Consider the following 24,258-nt stretch of genomic DNA (forward strand, 5'->3'; position numbering starts at 1 on the left):
TTTACTGTATCTCTTAAGTATACAGTACTACGAGTATATTCCATATTACCCCTCTCACATCTTCTATAACAGTTTTGACCCATATTTCGTTCGACAACCAAGTTAACTAGTCTTAGATGCTGCCAGTTAAAGCTCAAAGTTTACCAACCTGTCTTTATTTTACAAAATTCTGTCATAAATTTCTTTATTCTTCAAATTCTGTTCATTTCATACTTATCAACCCAAAAGATTTAATATAGCTGTGCAAAATATATATATAATTAAATAATATAATATATATATAATAATTAAATATATATATATATATTTAATTATATAAAGTTAATTTTTTAATACTTTGAGTTTATTTATTTATTTTTTTGTCTTAATTTGCTTAAGACCATAACTCTATCTACTTGTATTACAATGATACTGTACCTTACTTCTAAACAACCTCATATTTTATGCAAAAAACCTATAAATATGTGTTAAACCTCTTTTTTGAGATAATATTAAAATACAGTTTCCTGAACTAAAATATTATGATTTGGCAAGACGTAATACATGTAATATAACTTCATCAACTGTCTGATTATTGAGCAAAGTTTTAACAGCCGAATCATCTATAACAACTGTAAATAAAAGTTTAGCATTTTCACGTAATTTATCACTACAAGGCATATCAGGAAATCCAGCTGGTTGATGACCACACCGTTTAATAACCGCTTCAAGAAGATGATCAACAGAAGCTTCTGGCCAACCGAAAGCTTTTAATGTTGTTTCATCAACAAGCAATGTCAATAATTCTCTAATAGCACTGGCCAATGCTTCTTCAGACATCATATTGTTCGGTTCATCTGGATCTGGTGAGTCAATAGCTGCATCAGCAGCTGCTAATAACTGTTGTTGAAGTTTCTTCTTTTCAGCTTCAGCCATTATTTCTTCTAACATATCTCTATGTTTTGTACGCATATGTCTTAACAGACAGTCTTGACGAATAAATGCTCTGCCACACTCATCGCACGAACGAGGTGGCTCCTGTAAAAATCAGATTTATGAATATTAAATTTAAAAAGTCACCTATTTATCAGTATTATATTATTATTTGTCAAAGATTGGAAAGCATAAACAAATTAATGCATAATAGTTTTACCTGGATGTACAGCTAATAATTCAATGGAAGGGATGATGTATCACATCAGTACTGTTTAGGAAGCAAGAAGTCAGGTATCAGTTCCAGTTCTGCAATTCACCCCCATCTTATATGCCAACTAACTTTCTAAACTTTGATGAATAATATAATTTTATACTTTATTTGAATTCAGAGTAACTTTAGAGCAATTAGATGACCTACATAAAGATGTAATGTGATATCACAAATAATGATATTACACTTTATTAGAGTACTAGCAATATGAATGTTTTCTTTAAGTTATATCCAAAATAAAATATTACAGTTGAATCTAACTTACTGTGAATATACGTATGAGGGTCAACCAAATATAAACCAGAATTAGTTTACATAGCTTTATTCATATTATACAAACTTACAAATAAATTACCTTATATCTTTATATAGTTTCCTTCAACAGAAATACATTTTCTCCACAGGATAGGTAGCTTCCTGATTTCCTCACCAAAAAAAAAGCAAGATGGCTGCACAACAACTAATTGCACACATAATGCTTGACTGCAGCATCATCTCGGATCTTTCCCCTTCTAAAGCTTCTTTCAGCAAACCAAACATGTAAAAATCACACAGTGACAAGCCTGGACTGTACGATGATGGGTGTTCAAGAGCTGCCTAAATTTTAGCAAGTTTACTACAAGTCTGAGCTGCTGTATGCAGTTGTGGAGAAGGAGATGTTGCAAATTGGTTGCCAGCATCATTTGTTGCAATAAGTAACTCTGACGTCATCGAACTGCCAGTAATATGCCACATTCATCATCCTTCATTCATGCATGATAACAGTTACCAACACTCCTTATGAGTCCCAGAACATATTTGCCAGAACTATTCCAGCTAAGCATTTCTTGGCTTTGATCAGTGTCCCCTCCTCGCCTTACTAGTTTTCTTGCTTTCTGAGGTGTACTGGTGAATCCAAATTTCATCACAGTTCACAATACAGTCCAAAAATAAAAATGTCTTTCCTTCCTCAAGCAATTCAGAAGCAGCTGAAAGATATCTTTCTGGACATTTTTATGTGACTTGTTGAGAAGATGTAGAACCCATTTCACAGACATTTTGCGTATCCAGTAGTGTCTTGACAACATTGCATGCACACTCCCAACACTTATGTGCATCTCTAATTCAATTTCAGCAACAATTATGTGATGGTCACCTTCCACACGGTCACAAATTGTCTGAATTTTGTCTTCATTGATGCTGGTCCACGCATGACATTCTTGACTTCCATGGAGAATGGTGATACAGTACAGAACGAAAGTTCTCCACTCCATCATGACCATTTCAAAATTTTTTGGCCCGATCAAAACACTTGAGTTTTTGACAGGATAGCATCTACAAATTGTGCCTGGAGTTGAGTCAAAATTTCAGAGGATTTGACACCTTCATCGGCGAGAAATTGGATAATTCATTGTGCATCAGGCAATGATACCTCCTGTGCTAAGACATTCTGCTAATAATGTGAGAAAGTGACTTACGGCATGGCTGGCCAGTTGCTCCCCTCCATACATATCCAACCTGTAGCACCCCACCACATTTACTGCTTTTCTGCAGTCTGTGCAGAAAAATCTGGTTTATATTTGAATGACCCTTATATTAAATTAGTTGCATTTTCCTATTAAACTTTTTTTTTAAGAAATAGTGACAAACCTATAGCAGGCTAAGTTTAAAAAGCTATCAAGTGTTCATATCTTATCATATTGTAGGCACAGTCATTGTTTTAAAATACAAGAAACAAGACTTACAAAAACAATATTTTTAATGTAGTCACATTTTGCTGAATGCAGTTTATGTGTACACCAAAAACACAGCAAAGCATAAAAATAAATACAACAAAACATCAGGTGAATCTGAGATATGTATAACTCACAAGTTGAAGTCAAATTTAAATTTAACACACAAGAAAATAATAAATAAATTATACATCTTTATTTAATTATTGGAATAATAGGAATATATCTGTGAAATTTTAAATCGATTTTAGGTTAGGTGCAGTCACTTTATAATAATACATTTCAAGGTCATCATAAAAGAATAGTGGGGTTTAAAGTATGAATTAAACAAAAACACTAACTATATATTTGCTATATTGTTTTATTTGTGAAATTCTCCATTTAAAATATTTTTGTTACATCTTATACATATATAAAAATGAATGTTTGTCCCGTATGTGTTCCTATACTATTAATCCGATTGCGATGAAACTTTGGTGAGTTGTTGTGAGCACACCTGCGATGGTTTCTGAATTAGTTTGGACCCACTAGGTGGCACTCAAGATATTTAGAAAAAATTAATCTTTGGACCAATTTGGCTCGTATTCAGAATGTATATTAACATGTCAAAAGAAAAATTCTTGCAAAAACTATACCCACTAGGTGGCATCGGTGTTGAGATATTTACGAAACAAACAAACAAATATACAAACAGATTTTCTACTTCTCTATACATAAAAGGCAATGTTCGTATGTGTGTCTGCTATAGACAGAAAAACTACTGAACCGATTTTCGTGAGGACAAAAGGAAGAAAGGAAAAAAATAAAAAAGGGAAATATGGAAAAAGGAAAAAAAATAATAAAGGTACTTAGGTAAAACAGAAAAATTAAATAGGAAAAACTGGAAAATGGGGAAAGGGAAAAAGAGAAAAATGAAATAAGAAAAAGGGGGAAATGGGGAGAAAAGGGATAAAGTGAAAGGTTAAATTTTGTGAATTCCGTAATGTTCAGGTTGTTAATGTTCTATCAAACTTTCAATTATGTTAATTTAATATAAATATATATATACTCAAACCTAACAACTGTGAAGCATTGCCGGGTCTGCACGTTTGTTTTTTTGTTTGTCCCGTATGCATTTTTATACTATTCATCCAATTGCCATGAAATTTTGGTGAGTTGTGTGCACACCCGTGAAGGTTTCTGGATTAGTTTGGACCTGCTAGGTAGCACTGGGGTCAAGATACTTTGAAAAATTTTATTTATGTCCGAATGGCCTTATATTCAGGACATATATTAGTTACGTGAAAAGAAATATTTTTGGAAAAAATGGACCCATTAGGTGACATTGGTGTCGAAATATTTACAAAACAAATATATAAAAAGACTTTCTTTTTCTATATATATGAAAGACAATGTTCATATGTGTGTCTGCTGTAGACTAAAAAAACTACTGGACCAAGTCACACAGGGCAAAAGGGAGAAGGGAAAAAATAAAAAAAGGGAATTAGAGAAAAAAGCAAAAAAAGGAAAGAGAAAATTGGAAAAGGGAGAAAAGGAAAATTGGAAAAGGAAATGGAAAGGGGGAAAAGGGAAAAAGAAAATAAGGGAAATGGGGAAGGGGGAAATACTGTAACAGGGAAATAGGGGACGGAGAAAAGAGATAAAGTGAAAGGTTAAATTTTGTGAAGTCTGTAATGTTCAGTTTTTTAATGTTTTATCAAACTTTCAATTGTGTAATCTATAAATATATATATATATATATAGATTAAATGAACGTTAATATATATAATTAATCCTTTAATAATAAGTAAACATATAATTAAATGTTTGTTAATATATATATATATATATATATATATACTCAAATCTAGCAATGGAGAAGCATTGTCGGGTCAGCTAGTAATCAATGAAAATATAAATACATAATAAAACTTCAATACATGGATCCTGCTCATCGGTCAACAAATGTCCCACTGATAATTTTTTACTGTACACAATATAACTTATCTACTGGATGTGTGGTTGTAGTAAGTACTTAATTCTTTTCTTTAAGAAATTTAGATCATATAATTTTTACGAGATAAAATGTTTTTAATGTATCCCTACAAGATAAAATCACAAAGGGTTAAATCCAGATTTCTTGGAGACCAGAGGATAAGCTTTCTTGGCCAATCCACCAATCTGTAAATTTTTCTTTCAAAGCCTGGCTAACAAATGCATTAAAGTCACTGGCTTTCTTGGTAATAAATTCTAAGCACATGAGTTGAGGAAAGTAATAATAATTTAACATATCTAGATAAACATTTCCATTATTATATTTTCAATAAATAAGACCCAATTATATGGTCTTTCAAGATACCTAACATTAATTTTAAATATGTTAAGTGCTCTCAGAAATCTCATATCAGATCCTCACATCGGTGAACTGTCCATTAACACATCCATTAAGATGAAAAGTACCTTCATCTGTGAAAATAATGTAATTTAAAAATGATAATAATGTAATTTAATAATTTCACTAATTGACTAGAATTTCAACAGCAAACTAAAACTGTTTTCTGTATCAGACTTTCAGAATTTTATTTCTTGTAGTAACTGAATTCTGTATACGTGTAACCTTTTACATATAATTTTATAACACTTTTTTTAGAATTTGTAACTAGAGGCTTCAACAAGCAATGGATTTAGTAGGACTCTGATTAGAGATTTTATGATTTGTTCAACACTTTCATTTGACACTGGTGGTCTTCCACGCAATCTCTGTTTCTTAAACTGACTGAACTATTTTGTATACTGTTTTCATGTGGGGCATCTTTTCATTTATACATTGAAATGAACAATGAACTAAAATTATCAACTTCAGTTCACATGCTTCAATTCACAACTGTGCTTTTTATTGAACAGAAAACATAGTAAATGAAGAAACATACCTCAGCAGCACTACAGAGGCTGATGAAGTGATTAAAATGGTAATTACACAAAATTTTTGGTACTAAAAAGACACAGGCTTTCAGTGTTAACAACATAATACTTCAACATGAGATAAATGTGATCCCTAATGCCTTGATCTGACCTACTGAAACCCCACTACTCTTTTATGATGATCCTATGTAATAGTTCAGGTTGGTTGCACTATTCACTAAAAATTAAGAAATATAAATAGACATCAATGAGAGTGACACTTTCAAAACTGACACTATCAATGCAAAGTTGTAAGTACTAGTGTATCATCCTTACTCGTTAATATACTGACTTGTTTTTTTTTATTTTATTTAAAGTTACACATGAAGTACAATTTCTCCTGAATTATAAAATTTAAGAAAAGAATCTCATTTTACCAAATTTACTTACCTTAGTGTGCGTCAGAAGGTGTATTTTCAATGACGATTTCATGGCAAAACATTTCTCACAGATAGGACATTTGTGAGCTAAAAAAAAATAATAGTAACATTAATGCAGATTAATGAAAAATGTATAATATAAACACAATTTTCTATGCAAAAATTGTAAAAATGCACAACTTACTTTATAGTTCCTACCTCTTCCAAGGGTTGTTTTTTTTTTCAACTCCTTAACACTAAGAACCATACGAATGATGATTTTAATGAATCTGAAAACTGATGAAAAAAGTATCAAATGTGTAATGGGAATATTGATTCCCATCATTATTGCCTTTCCATCATATAAATTTCATTTCTGTGTTTCAATCTTACATTTCCCTCTATATTAGTACGAGAGTTATTTTTTTTCAAGTCCCGATCGGTCACGAAATTAAAACCACAGTGAAAATAAAAAATTTTTTATTTGTAACAAGTACTTACATAGTTACGCTATTTCTCTACATATTCGCCACTCCGATTTAGAAATATGTCATAATGTGGTACCAACTTTCCAATACCCTTGATATAGAACGGAGCCACCTGTGTTTTCAGCCATGTTTCTACGTTCGTCTGCAGCTCGATTCTGTGTCAAAATGTTGTCCTCCTAGCCAGCGTTTCATGTGAGCAAAGAGGTGAAAATCGGATGGAGCCAAGTCCGGACTGTATGGTGGGTGATCAAACACTTCTCAATGAAAATGCTGCAGGAGCTTCTTTGTTACAGCTGCAGTGTGTGGCCAAGCATTGTCATGGAGAAAGACAATGCCTAATGACAACAATCCTCTCCACTTATTCTGAATTGCCCTTCGTAGATGTTAAAGAGTCACGCAGTATGAGGCTGCAGTTATGGTCATGCCACGTTCCATGAATTTCACCAAGAGAACTCCATTCTGGTCCCAGAACACACTAGCCATACACTTTCTGTTGGAGAAGGTTTGCTTGAATTTCTTTGGTTTACTGGGAGAATGAGAATGCATCCACTGTTTTGATTGTTCTTTTGTTTCTTCAGTTTCGAAATGGACCTATGTCTCGTCCCCTGTAACAATCTTGTTCAAAAAATCTTCTCCTTCATTATGGTAGCGCTGGAGAAACGTTAGGGAGGCGTCCATTCTCATTGTTTTGTGATGGCGGACAGCATCTTGGGAACCCATCTCACACATAGTTTGCGGTACTGAAGTCTCTCACTCACAATGGTATAGAGAGCTGACCTTGAAATTTCAGGAAACTAATCACTCAATACAGAAATTGTGAACCAACGATTTTCTCAAACTGCCTCATCCACTCGCTCAACGAGATCATCGGTTGACACTCGCTTCCTTCCCTGACCGCCGGCAACATGAACATCTGCACGTTCTGCTTTAAAGTTACTGCGCCATTGTCGTACTTGGCTGTCACTCATTGAAGTTTCACTGTACACATTACTTATTCGTCGATGAATTTCAGCTGCATTACACCCCTCAGCCTGAAGAAATCTAATTATCGCACGCACTTCACATTTGGCGAGAGATGTTATTGTTGTAGACATGTTTATGTGCTAGCTGCCTGTTCAGAACTAAACGAAGTGATGCGGCGTGATTGAAGGCTATACTAGAGACGCTGCGCAACACATATGCGCAAAGGTTCATCCGATTTTTGCACGGGTTTTTATTTCGCGACCGATCTGACCTTGAAAAAAAATAACCCTCATACTAACAATAATAAATAAGGTAAACCTTAACTCACTGTTAAAATAGTGTTTTTTGTACTCTCAGCCCATATTCTAAAAACAGTTACCACCACTTTAGAGTAGTGAATATTACTATTTCCAGATTTCCTACATCGTTATTACATTCTGTTACTCAGAGCCTTCTCTTCATCAAAATAAAAATCTTTTATCATTTTAAAATCTTGTTTTATCATTTTCTTCATATCCTACTTCTCTATCCTTTCATTCCATATATCCAGCTACATCTAAACTACTTTCCCTTCTCTCCCTTATTTATTTATACATTTAAACATTTTTTCTGATAACAACTACTATGGTCATTAGCCATAAATAAATATTAACCATGTACAATGAAACTCCAAACTAATATTATCTAACTTAGTGATCTCTGGAAAATAATTATTAAACATAAATGTAGCTATTGGCATTTTATCTTAACCTTTTCCATTCTTCATGCTGATAATCTATAATTTTTCGCTAGGCAGAATATTTTTAAAACCCATTTTACACTTGTTGTTTGGTATAAATTTTTAAGACATAGTGTAAATCATGTAATTTATACATAATAAAACTAACAGCACAGAAAATTTAAAGTTAGAATTAAGTGAAAATAAGTATGCCAGGGCATATCTTCATAATATTTATACAAAAGTCTGTTTATAATGAAAAAGTCACTTCTTTTTTTTTAAGTACCCAGTATGTTTATATTTTTTTATTTTGATCAATGAAATCTTTCATTAAAAAAAACTCTAATGTACTTATGCAACCATGCAAATGCAGAGACAGAAAAGCAGCAATCGCAAAGTGAATCAGTAGAGAAATTACTACAAAACAGATGTTTTATGAGGAAACCTTGCTATACAGGCAGACCTAGCTGAAGAATTTAAAATATTTTATAAGAGATTTGAATATAAGCATATGTATACAGAGTACTTCATTGTTTCATACAAATGTTATGTTTCATTATTGGAGGGCGAGAAGGTCTGAACCTCTTTCAATGCCACTGGTTTTTACTGACCTTTAAAAGTGTATTTTTTTAATATTTTTTTTTAAAGAAGAGTTTGAACAATATAAGTTTCAATGTTCTTAAAAGAGACTAAGAGAACTGGAAAGGCAAGGAAATCTGAATCTTTTCGACCTCTCTCTTTCTGTTTAACCTCCAGAACCACCATAAGGTATTACTTCAGAGGATGAATGAGGATGATATGTATGAATATAAATGAAAGGTAGACTTAGAATATCAGATCCCACAGGTTAGGTAGAACAATGAACAACAGTTTGCTATGTGGAATTTTGTGTTCTCCTACTTGCTCTGAACTTATGAGCTCAGCTTTACATCTTGATGAAAATAAAGAGTCTGATTTACAAGCTCAGATCCTATACCCACAAAGAAAAACATCTCAAAGATCCAATTTATTTTGTATTCAAGCCCCTTCTACATTCTAGGAAAATATGCCTAACAATTTCACTGGACTACTGCCATAATACATTTATTGGGTGTTCATAATAATTCCAGGATTTTCAAAATAAGATCTGACACACCACGTTTTGTTAAGAAACTAATAACTTTTCTTGACATAGTTCTATTCAGTCCTAGTATGAAATCAGATAGGTCTTTAAAATGTTATTAACAAACCTATAAATCTTTATTCTAAGTTGGGTCTTCTGATGTTAAATCATTTTATTACAAACCTCCTGTTTAACTATTGCCTTTGCCAAGGCTATACTTTCCATACAGTGGTTAAGGATCAATACATGGATTTCCATTTTTCTTGTATAGAAAGTAGCATTCTCATTACTCTTAATTTCTGACTGTCCAGACAAGCCAGCATAATTCTATTAAGAGATGAAAAGTTCTAAAGTAATCCATGGCAATTTCAGATCAGTAGATAATCAAGTAGAATGAATTAAGAACCGCAATCCATCTTTTAAAAACCATCTTAGGCAAGCATTCCTAAGAATTACAAATACTTTAGCCTGAAGAACTGTGATATATTTCCAGAAGCTGAAACTAGCGTTTATCTTGAGTGAATCACCAAAGATCCCAGCATCAATTTTTCCATCAACATGACAATGAACTGTGTATAATCAGAGTAGATAGGTGAGGCAACATAATTATTATATAATCCGTCATTTGACAAGTGAGGTTTTTGATGACTATTAAAAACATACTTTTTAATCTGTTTAACAGTTCTTGAGAATACCTCACACAAACAATCAAACCCTATCTCTGAACCTATAAAGTAAATTTGAGAATATCTTTTCTTTTTGCAACCAACAGAAAACTGGGTTCTTAAAAAAGTATTAAGACAAAAAAAATTGTCGTTACCTTTAATTCCTGTATGTAGTATCTGATGTCTGGCTAAATCTTCTTTACGTACAAAAGGTTTACCACACTGGTCACAAGTAAAAGGCTTTGCACCTTCATGTACATATTTTATATGTAACTGGAGTCTAGTACGTCTATTGAAAGCTTTACCACATTGTTCACAAGTAAAACCATTCTCACCTGTAACAAAAATTTTAAGTGAATTAATCATATTTCTTTTATTCCCTACTTTATTTATATGTCAGATGAATCTAAAAACCTAACTAATAAATAAATAACTATTAATATAATTTTTCATAAAATAAATTAATGAAAACTAAGAGAATGTTTTTACAAGATTTATATTGATAACTTTCATTTAAAAAATTGAACATATGTACACAGTGTATTGCAAATAGTGATTTCTTGATGACGATTTTATGCAAACACCTGTTACAAATAAAAATAAAAACAGTGAAAATAATTAAAAATTAAATCAATTGATATAATACAGAATATATAATCACAATTCTTCAGTAAGTGAATTAATGAAAACTGAGAATATGACAACATAAATATAGTAAGCATTTTCTATACTTCCAGACTAATAGACTGGTTCTTACAAGGAGAATAACCAAATGCCTGACCTGACTTCATCTAGATCTGACCTTGTAATCTAAAAGAGCAGATACAATACCATAAAATGTTTCTAATACTTAGGTAAAGTTCAAATAAGGGTCACAGTAACCTCATTTAGCAATTTTTGCCAAAATCAGATTTGACAATTACATGACTGTAAATAAGAGTAATAAGCAAATTATTCCTACACTTACATATAGGTAGCAAAGTGAAGTTGCCTACTAGTATATTTTCATTGCCTTGATAAGACTAGACCTGTATTTAAGCAATGATCATAAAGAGCTACAGATAAATATGCCAGAATAAAAATGCACAATAAATTTAAAAGTAACTATACATTAGAAAAATTAAGAAAATTAATAATATACTTATGCTTCTGAATTTATTTAATTCAACATGACTAATGTGTTAAAGGCAAAATGGTATGAAAATAGTACTTACAAGCAGGAAGCAAAAATGGAAATTAAAAATTTTATAGACATTCAATTTTGTTTTTAATTAATTTTTGATTATTAAAAAAACTAAGCAAGAGATGAGTAGAAAACAAAGAGTTGCTTCTAATAAGGGAACAGTATTCATTGCAATATTTTTTGCAACAGCGTATTACCTAAGTTTGATTCATTGTTTAGACAAAATATTTCTTTAAGGTACATTAAAAACAAAAAGTGATGTCTTAAATAGTTTTACTTATATATAGTTTACAAGCTCAACTATTCTAAGTGGCTGCTACTAAACAATCAGCTGTGTTTAAAATACTATTAATTTTCTTACTTCTTAATCATAAACTGGTCTGAATGGAATATTTTACCAGTTGAATACCTTAAGTTTCTTTCATCTTAATTTAGTTATAACAGGAACTACTTTATATATACTCTGAAATAAAATTTGTTGAACTGAAAATACCTGAGTGGTGAAAGATATGTGCCCGTAATTGTGATGCTTGTATAAAACTTTTTCCACAAAACTGACATGAATGTGGCTTGATACCTGTATGCGTTCTCATGTGTCTGTTCAGAGTCTCCTTTGCAGCAAATCTTGCAAAGCACTAAAAAACAAATTAACATATCTATAATTTTATTCAAAAAGAAATGTTTAAAGAACTGAGAAGCACTTAAGACATTTAATTTTAAAATAATCTAAATCTAAATAATACAGTTTCTTTTTAGTATTTTTGCTCTTTCATTACATTATCAACTAATTACAGCCACCTTCAATTAATTAAACACCATATTACACAATCTTTAAATATTAGAAAATTTTATTTTTTTAATTTCTTTATATTATAAAAAATTCACATCTTAATACACACTTAACTAATCATTCTAAATTCCCAACCCTAGCCCACACTTTCCTTCTTATATTTCTTTCAGGGCCCACACTTTCCTTCTTATATTTCTTTCAGGGCATTATACAATTCTTTGTTCACAATTAAAATTGTATATTTTTCACTACCTGCTAGTTCTTATGTTAACTTTCACAATAATAGATATTTTTATAGAAATTATACTGTCATTTTTGTTACCGAATAAGATTCACTTTGTTTTTTATTAATGACACATAATAAATTAGTTGTACATATTTCTTTGTCTTATCAACATAATAGAATTTATCTGTTACTCAAATAAAAACTGTAACTGGATTCGACACCAAACTCCTACAGGTCTATGAGGGTAAGAACAAGTTATAGCAACCGAATGAAAGTATTGGACTTCATTGTTAAAGTCTCAACAAATTTATTGAAAAATTGAGTGGAACTCTAAAAATAAATTTTTATTAAAGCAAGAGAATTTCTACAAATGCTATATTTTTATAGTAAAATACATTTACCACAAACACATTTATAAAGACCAAATCCTTTTGGTAAAGCAAAAGCCCTAATATAGGGGAACTACTATTTTTTGCAAGGTTACTGGGTAAAAAAATTTGCATTAAAGAGAAATAGATTTCATTTCAATATTGAGTTTCTGCTGTACAATCCTGAGAAATGCTTACTTTCAATTCACATTGTGTTATATGCCAACATTCAATACAGTACATGGTACCAAGGTAGCATTGCAGTGATACTTGTCAGTTTTAGAGGTCATAATACTCTCTAAATCTTTCATTCTATCATAAAAACAAAATGCAACAAATTTATTTATTCTGTGCACCATGGACAATGGTGTGCAGAATTTTATTTAATTAATACACATAATGACTAACCTGGAGATGGTAACAAGCCACAGGTACAATCACTAGACAAATAAGGGACACAGATACCTACAGGGCCCAAATCAACAGTTTTACAGGATAACTGGAGAGCTCTGGAAATCACGGTTCAATAATCAACTCTTCATCATTTGTAACCCTCAAATACAAGCTGTTGAAATAAGGTGAATCATTTTAAGTAACTCTGTACAAAAATAAACACTACTAAGGTTTTAATATTCAAAATAAATATATTTAAACATACTACATAAATGAGACTTGAGCACATACTAACAAATTACTCCAATGTACTTTGAAGTTTAAATATTATATTAGATAACTAACTAAAAATGGCATTAGATTTTTTAAACCCAACTGTTTAAATTGTGATACACCAATGAAGAAAGTGAACTCTTTACGTATAACATTTTTATCTACACTTATACATATTAATAAATTTCTTTACACCATTTACATATCACACAATCATAAAATTTAAATAATCAAAATTATAAATAAATTTACATAAATAACAAAGATAAAGATAAAAAAGATAAGAAACCTATCTATAGAGCCCTTTCATGAAATTTATCGAAGTCTTCAACATTACAAATTATAATAATACTGTTTACATAAATATGTTAAAATTTGCTGTATCGTACTGTATTTGCTGTAAAATCCTACTACTTTTGTTTACTATGGTAGAAAATGTCAATAGTTAAAAATGTGATAATCGATGTAAGGATAACTTCATAAATAATTAACATAAAAATATGTTACTAAAAATAATAATTTCTCATAAAAACCCAAATAATTCAATTTGAAAAATTACTAATGTTAAATTTGGACACCTAAAAAAAGGATTGTTACCAAATAAACCCGAAGATTGCACAAGGTCAACCTAAATAGTACTTTATAAAATTAAATATAATAATTATAATAAAATATATCAAATATATTAATAAAATATGTAATATATTTTATCAATAAAACCACCAGATCTTTTAGAACGAAAGTTTTGGAGCACTATAGATATTACAAAAGCCAGTAACGTTTCTGTGTAACACAGCATCCAATTATAAATAAGCAAAGCATTATGAACATAAAAAATATGGAAGTAAAGGAAATTACAATAATAAAACAAAAGAAATATTTATTGAATAAATATTACAAATATACATTTGAGTGAATTAATAAGCAAAGAGAATTTCATAATTATATAAGAAAAAGGGGCAGAACTGATTTAATGAAACAGATAATATTTATTTATTTTTTTTTAACCTATGGTAAACAAGTTTTAACATTTTGGCAATGTTATATGCAACTAATTTTAAGATATTAATATACATTTATTTTATATTTAAATTCTATTAAATAAACCACCTAGTATAGAATATTGAGATAAGACATACATACCATCTTACTCTAATTTCATATAATATAGTTTCAATTTGTATAGTAAATTAATATTTATTTTACTAATAATTTATACAAAATGAATAAGTTGATCAATTCCCTGAAGGTCAAAAACTAAAATTTCTTACTTTTTTTAACTTCATCTTCATGCATATTAATAAATAACAAATTGGTATGTTAATACTACAAACAAATATATAAAGAAAATACAACACAAAAAATCTCACTACCATGTAATATCTCACCTTTATTAACATCCTGCTACAGGAAGAAAAAGCAAGAAAAAGAAGAATAGAAAAATCAATATCACAATACAGATGCACATACAAAACCGAATAATATTATTACAATAAATAACCTTTGATGTATACATTAAAAATATATTGGCATAAAACTTATATCTGATTTCAGTATGTTTAAATAAAAATTAAGATAGTATATGAAGATTTAATAATGATAATTTTCTTCATTTTAAGACAAATATTTTTCTTCTTATTTTGAAATTAAGTATTTAAAAAAAAAGCAATAGCTGTGTTCATACAAAAAGGTTAACTCTAAAAAATTACATCTGATTTTTACACATAAATAATTCTTAATATATCTTTAATTAGTTAAAGATAATTTAAAAATAATAAATAATTTTCATGCTAAGAATAAAAAGTATTGAAATAATTTTTTTATCTTGCACTAAACAAAATATTGCAATTTTTAAACGTATAATAGCTTTTTTAGGATCTAAGCTTACACGAAGATTCTACCCCAAAAAATTTTAAGGTGAATGTCAATTTTTTTCCAAAAATATTTAGTTCCAAGAGATTGTTGTTGTTTTTTTTTTAAATCGGTTCTTAAATTACTTTTGTAAGTTACTTCCTTCAGTATAGGTCAAAGTATGTCCTGGACGTAAAATATAGTGTTTCATGCAGACAAACATATTTAAAAAGCTTATTAAGTTTTTACAAACCTCAAAAAAATACAAAATTTGCTGAGATGCATAATTTGATGAAAATGCAATACAAAAAAATATGAAACATCCTAAAAATAGAATAACTCTTGTTTTTGATCACTAAATGTGGAAATTTATCTTTTTATTTATATATAAGCAATAAATAAATTTTATTTGTTATATTGGGTGATTTGGTATAGATTGAATTTCAATTTAATCAATGATTTTATAATAATTTTCTTTTAAAGAAATAAAATTTGAGTATATTATTAATCTTAATAAAAAAGTATTATTCTGTCTGTATAGTAATTAAATACCATACTAGATAATCTTTAAGTTAATCATTTTTTATAAATAGTTATTTTAATATTAATTATATTTTATTAGAAAATTTTATTTTTTTTCTTATTAGAAAAAATTCACATCTTAATATACATATAACTAATCATTCACCAATATCCAAACAAACTGTGTTGTTACTAATACAGTCTCTCCTATAACATAGAAAAAAATTAATTTTCTATGATTGCCTAAGCCAAACTATTTTATTTGGCCAAATTATTTTCAATGGCAATTTCATTTTATACAGAAACATTTATAAAACAATTAAAATTATAATGAAGGAATATTAATAGAAAGATTATTTTCAGTAAGTAGCATTTTAAGATATTTGAAATAAATAATCATTGAAAATCACACCAACGGAGGCATAATAAAAATATTAATTTAAAAAATATTCTTGGATTTTAACGCTAAAAAGAGTAAATATTGATTAATTTTTTAAGAATTGATTGCATAAATATAATATTTAGAAATACATTTAAAGAGCCTTGTTTGACTAAAAATTTCAGACAGGCTTGTATATTGAACCATTCTGAACGACTGAAATAATATTAAAATTTCTTTTCAGATCAGATTTGACAGCAAAATATTCAAAGATAACCTGGGTTTAATGAGACAAATTGAAGGATTTTTCTCAGTTAGGAAAGACAAAGAAGAGAAAGCTACCAATAACTAGTTTAATGTACTAGTTGCTCATATAATCATATGATGACAGAATAGAAAGATGTATGTATGCGTGTGTGTGTGTATATGTATGCACACATGCATCCATGCACGTGGGGCAAATACATGGGAACAGCTAAAATATAAATTATTCTTAAAAATATAATTTAGCTGAATTTTACTTTTTATCACTGTTTGAAAATTAATATTGATCTCAAAATAACCTTCATATAATCATTCTGATATTTTTTTAAATTTATTTCCAAGTTTAAATCTAAAAATTCTTCACAATATAATTTCATAAATTGAACTGGCATAAGTACAACAGCATGGTGAAACACTACTTTAAAATTTATATTTTTTTATAAAATGTTCAGAATAAATATTAAGTTATATAAAGTAAGCAAATATAATGAATATAAATGCATACCTCTTTGCACTCATAAGGGCGTTCACCTGTGTGCTTGCGTCTATGTTTCTTCATAGCACCACTAGATGGAAACCTCTTTTCACACATGTCACACTGATATGGACGCTCCCCTAAAAAAATTTACGTAACAAAAACCATTTTTAACAGACAATGGTATATCACTGTTTAAAATATTTATTTTCATAGTTACCAAAAAGAAGGGCTCAGCTAGCAAGTACAGCAATAATCAAAATGATAAAAAAAAAAAATGTAATAAAAAATTATTAATTAATTTATTTATTCGTAACAAAGCAAAACTACGCAAGTATTAATACATGCATTCAAATAACCTGTAAAACTCTTTTGACTAGAGATAACACTGTATCTTCAAAAAATTACATATATTTTAACAGTGCAGGTGATATAAATAATATGTTATACTATTATCAGAGATTTAATCCAAACTACAGTTATTTGGAAGATAGTCTGTACTACACTGGCCAATATACAAATTAATGAGCCAAGCTATGTTTTTATCTATCATAAAAAGTATATTTCAGAGTTTAAAAATTACAAAAATAAATACACAGAATTTTATAATGGAAATACATAAAATTAAGTAATGCATAACAAATATTTACAAAAATCTAAAATCTAAAACATGAAAAAATTACAGAACTAATAAAATGTGGATTTTCTTAATTTCATAATTTATTTCCTGTCCTTTGAGTATGAGATAATTTACTTCTTTTTTTTACACACAGTAAATTACTTTTTGTAAATTGTCACAAACAATTTTTGTTTCATCTACAATAATTTAAATTCTCCACAAATACAAAACAAATGTTCAATTACAAATAACTGCTGAATTTTCCCAGAATTTATACTGAGCTTAAACAAACTAGGATCTGCACAAAACCTTCTAATGGTATGCACTCATAAATTTTTTATTCTATTTTTTCACTTATATTAGTAAAATTGATTTTTTAATGAAATTTACCTTTATTTTAATATATATATATATATATATATATATATATATATAATACAAATATTAATGTTTCTAAATAAATGGAAAATTTTCACTACTAATATTTAATTGAAGAAAGAAAATTTCTGCCATTTGAAATACATAACAAAGTAATCTAGATTCAAAAAAGACTATAAAAAAAGTTATATAATACTTATATTTGTAAACACTGCTATGATGTGTTAAATTATTTTTAATTAACAAAGTTTTAAAATATTATTTCACATTTGCTGACTCAAATAGGATCAGAGAATCACTTAATAAGTAAATGAAATGTAATTTTTGATGTCAACTTTCATCACAATATTAAATGTTCAGTTTCAGTTCATAGATATACAGCAACATATACAAATTTAACCAGTCTGAAGTGTAAAGGTTGAAAAATTACTCCCATCCTGATAAAGCCTCATTTATGAGATAAACAGATTAAGGATAATGAGTTGGCCTGAATATTGTTGTAACAATAAGTTACAATACTACTTTATATTACTTAATAATAATAAATTAAAGTTACATTATTACTTTTAAGGGCAGAAGTACACTGCCCCTTATTACTGTTATGATAAGAATTGCACCTTCTTTTAAGAACTAATTTAGAATATAATAAATATATATTATAAACTGATTAAGTTAGACAATAAAAAGTTACAAAACTCAAACTTTTAGGAATGAGAGTATTTTAATAAAATAAATATTAAATGGTATTCTTTTAAAAGTTAAAAATTAATATAAAAGTATTTAAATCATTTCCCTGTGAAATAAAGAACTTACACAATCACCATCAAAAGGTCTAATCCAAAATGTTTTTTTTTCAAGAAGCTAAAAATAAATTAATCCTAACAAAAAGAGCTACCGCATCAAATTTCCAGGTTAACTGTTTTAGGGACTTCCAATCAAACAGAAGCCAAATACCATATAAATATACATTTTATAACCTAACAACATTAAATGGACTAGAGAATCTTATAAATTTCAATTACTAATTGAAAAAAAAGTAGCCATTAATAGAAATATCATTAATCAATAATTTCATTTAATAATACTACAATAAAAAAAAATTACTAATTTCAATTTCTTTTAATTGATTCAGGATTTCTTTATAAAAGTCTAAAACTGAAATAAATAAAATATTAAAAAATAGGACATTACAACCAGTGTGAGTCCTCTTGTGAATATGAAGTAGAGTAGTTCCAAAGAATTCTTTGTTGCAATGTTCACAATTGTAAATTTTCTTTCTTTTTGTTTGGCCAGCATGTGCTCTTAAATGTTCTCTCAGATTATCTTTCCTATTAAAAATTCTTCCACAGACCTAGAAAAAATTCAATCACCCAATTGTTCAATATTATTAATATATGTAATAATAATAATAATCAAACTCCAATGAATAATGATAAAGTAAAAATCTCTACTCACTGAATTCTCTTTAGAAGACAACTTGGTACTAATGTGTTAGTAGAGGGGAGGGCCACTCGATTTGCAGTTTTTCTGTTGCTATTTTGTATGTTAATTATTTATTTAGTTTAAATATCACTTTGCGTTTAATATCACTTTATTTTGTTTAAATTACCTTTTGTTATTAATAATAAGTTGTACATAATTTCTATATTTAACATTAATTAGGCAAGGTTGTTTTGAGCGTAAGTTATGTTAGGTTAAGTTATGTTAATATACGATTTATCAGCACACAGAATCAACATAATCTAACCAAATATAACAGATGCTTGCTTCAGTCGCTAACCTCATCTAATTAACATTAAATATACAAATTTTATACAACTTAATAATAACAATTATAAGCTAAATATAATAATTAATGGAACTTAAAAACAGCACAAATCGAGTGGGCCTCCCTGTGAACACAATACTACCAATAACTGTAATAAGCTCTAATCAAGATCAGTCAAGCAGTCTAACAAAAGCATTAAAACTTTTCTTTATTTTTTTAATTAATTTACATACAAACTAATTTAACAAGATAACTATATATATAATTACATATTCATGAAAGACAAAGTCACTCAATGCCTGTAAATATGAAATAAATAAACAAAAATAACCAAATGCAATCCACTTTTCTAACTTCACAAGCCATTGCACACAAAAATTCCTTAAAAATGACATGATCACAAAGTACAACAAAAAAATAAAGGAAGAGATGTAACTTGCTGAATTAGATCTATTGAGGTTACATTTGTTGATGTAATGATACACACACACGCACACACACACACACACACACACATGTATTTATGAATGTCCCTTTAAATGTTTATATAAAATTAGTTTTAAGAAATATAAAAGTTTTTAATTATTAAAATAAGTGTTGTTTACAATGCATCATAATTTAGTTTACTTATTCAACAGATAAAATTTGTTTTCTGAGAAGTCTGGCTTAATGATAATAGTTAAAATTTTAATATCCATTACTCATTCCTCTTGCTTAACCACTAATTAACTTGGATTCTAAAACTATGAATTAAATAAACATAATATTTATTACATTTATAAGACTCCTGATTAAATAAAACTGCACCAGAAGAGAAGAATAAATTACCTTACAACAAATATTTTTAAGTCATTAACCAACTTCTTAAATCTTGTAAGTCTATTAAACCCTTATAACACTTGATTGTCGGATGAGCTCAACATGGACTTCTCTCTTTCCAGTGTCAAGCATCAAAGGTTACCCACCAGTGTAATTCTATAAGTTGACTCCAGTGAGTTTTACCATTTATTGCACGTGTAATTTAGTTGTAATCTTTTAGAAACTGATAGAACCACTAGTAAGACCTGTTTGAATCATGTTTCATGTAAATTGATTATTCTACTGTGTGTTAATCTTTACTAAATTGTGTTTGCTTTATGATAACTTCATTTATAAATTGCTATAGCCTATACTTTTTCTAAATTAAGCAACAGGTAAATAGGTAATAATGCAAAATATTCATATGGAGATATAGTATATCCTAGATGGTAGGGCCAATACCGAAACTTTGGCAAATACCAGGCAAATCCAAGTTTTTATTACACAGAGTACTTCGATGAAAAATATCATTAAAAAAATTGTAAAAACAATCATATTACATACATTTTAATATCTATATATTTCATATGAATACAAAACTGAATTGCTACAGTATATAACGGAAATGTAATCAAACCAACAAAGAATTCGTTGTATATAAGAATCTTAAAAGTGGAGAACATATCATGGCTAGAAACTTCAAGACTTAAGAGTTAAAAGATTCGCTCTGAACTAATTCAAAAAACAAGGAAGAAAGAACCTGTAATTTTTTGTTTACTTTTTTAATTTTTTAAATTTAAGAGTCTATAAATACAACCGGTATTTTCATATTTAGCACATCTGGATCATTTTTTTCAATCAGTTTGTTTTAAAGCAATTAATGAACTTTACTGAATTTAATAACTAAAAGCAATAGTTATTAAAATTACTCAAAACTACACTATTCTATTTATGTTATTCTATTTTTCTTTCTCCTTGATATAAGAGTATTGTTTTGTTTTTTTTTTACTAAAATGAATGTTAGTCAAATGCAAAAACATTAAAACTGACTTTTTATTCTATTTTGTAAAAATAATTTTCAGAACTCAAACTTCCCTTCCTGGTTTCTGAACTGAATTAACAAAAATTTTAAACAAATGAAAAAAGTGGATTATCTTTTAACTTTAACATTTCTTTTTTCATCGTTCCTAGCACTTAATTAATTACAAACAAAGAAAATTTACCTGACAAGGAAATGTTGCTCGTTGAGATCCATCACAACCTGTTTGCATATTATGTCTAACAAGATGATATTTTCTACTAAATTCCTTCTTACATATCGGGCATGAATATGGTTTTAAGCCTAAAATAAAAATAAATAAGATTACACATTTGCACTGTGCTATCAACTATAGATTAGATAATAACAATTATTACAATTAATACTGTATTTTTTATCACCTAAGTTATATCCCAAAGGTGACATAATAAGAATCATATCTCAGAAAAAAGTGGCACTTAAATTTTTTATTTACACTATCTGTTTTAGTCTTCCTAATAAAAATGAAACTAAAAACCACTACAGCTACAAAAAATGTACCTCTGTTTTCTCTAAAAATAATGAAGCCCATTTTAGGCAATCCCAAGGTGAACAGAGTGAAGATATTATTTGCAAATAATATCTGCAACAAGGATGTTGAATAACACCTACGCTTGTGATGTGAAGCTGCATATTCACCTCAGCAAAGAAAGAAATGAGAAATCAGTTCTCACTTTGCCTAGTAAGGCAGGCATGGAATGTTTGCTATTTTCAGAGAAATTTGTTTCACTTCAGGTCACTTACAGTAGCTGATCCAGTAGCTGTCTGCTACTGGAGCTTAGCAGACGACTACCACCTGCTCTTAACCTGTATAAAATTGACCCAAAAATAATTTTTTACTCAACTAAGGCTGAGAAGTAAAAAAAGGAGTGTAGTAACAAAATAAAAATATCTTGCCTAAATGTTATATTGTTACATCAGAGAAAATAATAGAAACAGAGAATGAAAATATTACTAAATGCTGCAATATTCTAAAAAGACAATGATATAAAAAGTCTCAGAACAAACATAATGGATGCAACTCTTTCAAACTACCCAAGGTAGTAAAAGTTTCACCCGAGGTGAAACTATGAGCTCCACATTTGGGACAATCAAATGTTTCACTTCATTATGAATAACTCTACAATGTCATTCCAGTGAAGATTTTAATTTGAATAGTTTATTACTTTGCATTAGTGAAATTACAAAAATTTTAGGAAATATATCTCTATATAAATTATGGTAAAATAAAATCCTATTCCTCTTTTGGTAGATTATATCCTCCTTCATACCCTCCTTTTTTATCTCTAATCTCTTCTTCACTATATACACAACATGAGAATTATACTGGGTCCAACTTATTCATTCACCAATAATCTTAGCAATATCTTGCTAGCGAGTGGGGCAATCATTATATATTTGGTGAAGCTTGTTCCGAGATTCTAGTTCCTAGCCAGCAACTGGACAAAAGCTCTACCTAATAGCTGTAGTATTATCTAACAGATTCCTATAAACTAATCTGTACATGTGACCAGCAATAGCACTCACCTGAACTTCAAGAAAATTATCAGCTAATTCAGACCAGAAATTATTAGACAATGGCCAGTTCCTGTATCTTCCTGCAAAAGGAAGCACCACCAGATGATGGCTCATGCATTAACTACGTGAAATTTTATATTGTAAAATTAATTCACCATTTACTGAGTAACAGTAAATGATTAGCAAGAGCACACATAGGAAGAATCAATTTGTTTCAATAAAAACTGTCAAATGTCTTTTTAGTCACATTAATAACCTATAAATACTATTAACATTTTCTAACTTATACCTGTATGTGTATACATATGACGTGCAAGTGTTCCTTTATCAGGACAACGAGCTCCACATTCAGGACAATCAAATGTTTCACCTTCATTATGAATAACTCTACGATGTCGTTCCAGTGAAGACTTTAATTTGAATAGTTTATTACAATCAACACATTCAAATTCACCACCCTAAAAGAAGTAAATAAATATATTAATAAATGATTTTACTAATTTTCTGTTTTAACAATTTGTTCACAATACAAAAAAATATTCTATTTAAAATTGTTCTATTTATATTTTAAGTCCAACTAAAAGAACATACCATAAACAACATCATTCCTGATGTAGACAAACCCATGAAATCGGTAAGAATGGATGATACATTGCCTCATAATAGTTTACTGCTAAAGAATAAAAACATTTTTCATTAATCCAAAATAAATATCTGGAGTAACCTATGAGACAATTATTAACATGAAAGTGTACATAGAAAATCTTCAATATGTTAATGAGACCCAGTATCTATTAATGAAATATGTTTAACCAATAAAATATCCAAGATTTCAATCATTATTAAAGATTCTGTCTGTCTGCACCCTCTTGGCTCAAAGCAGATGAACTTGTTTAAACAAAATTTTCAGGGCACCATTATCTTATCCAACAAGCAATATTGCTTGCTTGTAATTAAAAAAAAAAAGTTTTTAAGTGCTGCCAACCCCTCTAACTCGCTCTCAAAAAATGTACATTAAAAAGAAAACTCTGAGAACAGAAATTAAAGCCTATAGAATTGATAACTTTATTCAATTTTTATTCTGCTATTTGAATAGAAATAAAACAACCTCAGTAACATTAAAATGAGATTTTACTTTAACTCTCATAGAAAGAGTCAAAGAAAAATTCAAGTCAAATTTATTAACTAATATTTTGTCAAAAGATTTTTTACAAATTTTAAACAGGAGCTGCCTCATCCAGA

At 28.8% G+C, this 24,258-nt stretch overlaps 1 protein-coding gene across 4 annotated transcripts in view; it reads right to left on the reverse strand.

Annotated features, from left to right (window-relative positions):
• Positions 1–342: 342 nt before the first annotated feature.
• Positions 343–24,258, reverse strand: part of LOC142325008 (uncharacterized) — a 47,812-nt gene continuing 23,896 nt past the window's right edge. For 3 of the 4 annotated variants that reach the window (XM_075366249.1, XM_075366248.1, XM_075366246.1), the window contains 8 exons: positions 23,306–23,474; positions 21,644–21,762; positions 19,046–19,205; positions 16,888–16,997; positions 11,810–11,951; positions 10,289–10,468; positions 6,229–6,305; positions 343–1,017 (listed from right to left, as the gene is read on the reverse strand). In XM_075366249.1, the coding sequence (XP_075222364.1) occupies positions 520–1,017; positions 6,229–6,305; positions 10,289–10,468; positions 11,810–11,951; positions 16,888–16,997; positions 19,046–19,205; positions 21,644–21,762; positions 23,306–23,474 (1,455 nt within the window). In that variant the 3' untranslated portion in view covers positions 343–519. The remainder of the gene's footprint in view (positions 1,018–6,228; positions 6,306–10,288; positions 10,469–11,809; positions 11,952–16,887; positions 16,998–19,045; positions 19,206–21,643; positions 21,763–23,305; positions 23,475–24,258) is intronic. The other variant, XM_075366247.1, reaches the window with a different exon arrangement.

This window comes from Lycorma delicatula, chromosome 5, assembly GCF_047948215.1.
Source record: "Lycorma delicatula isolate Av1 chromosome 5, ASM4794821v1, whole genome shotgun sequence".
NCBI lineage: Eukaryota > Metazoa > Arthropoda > Insecta > Hemiptera > Fulgoridae > Lycorma > Lycorma delicatula.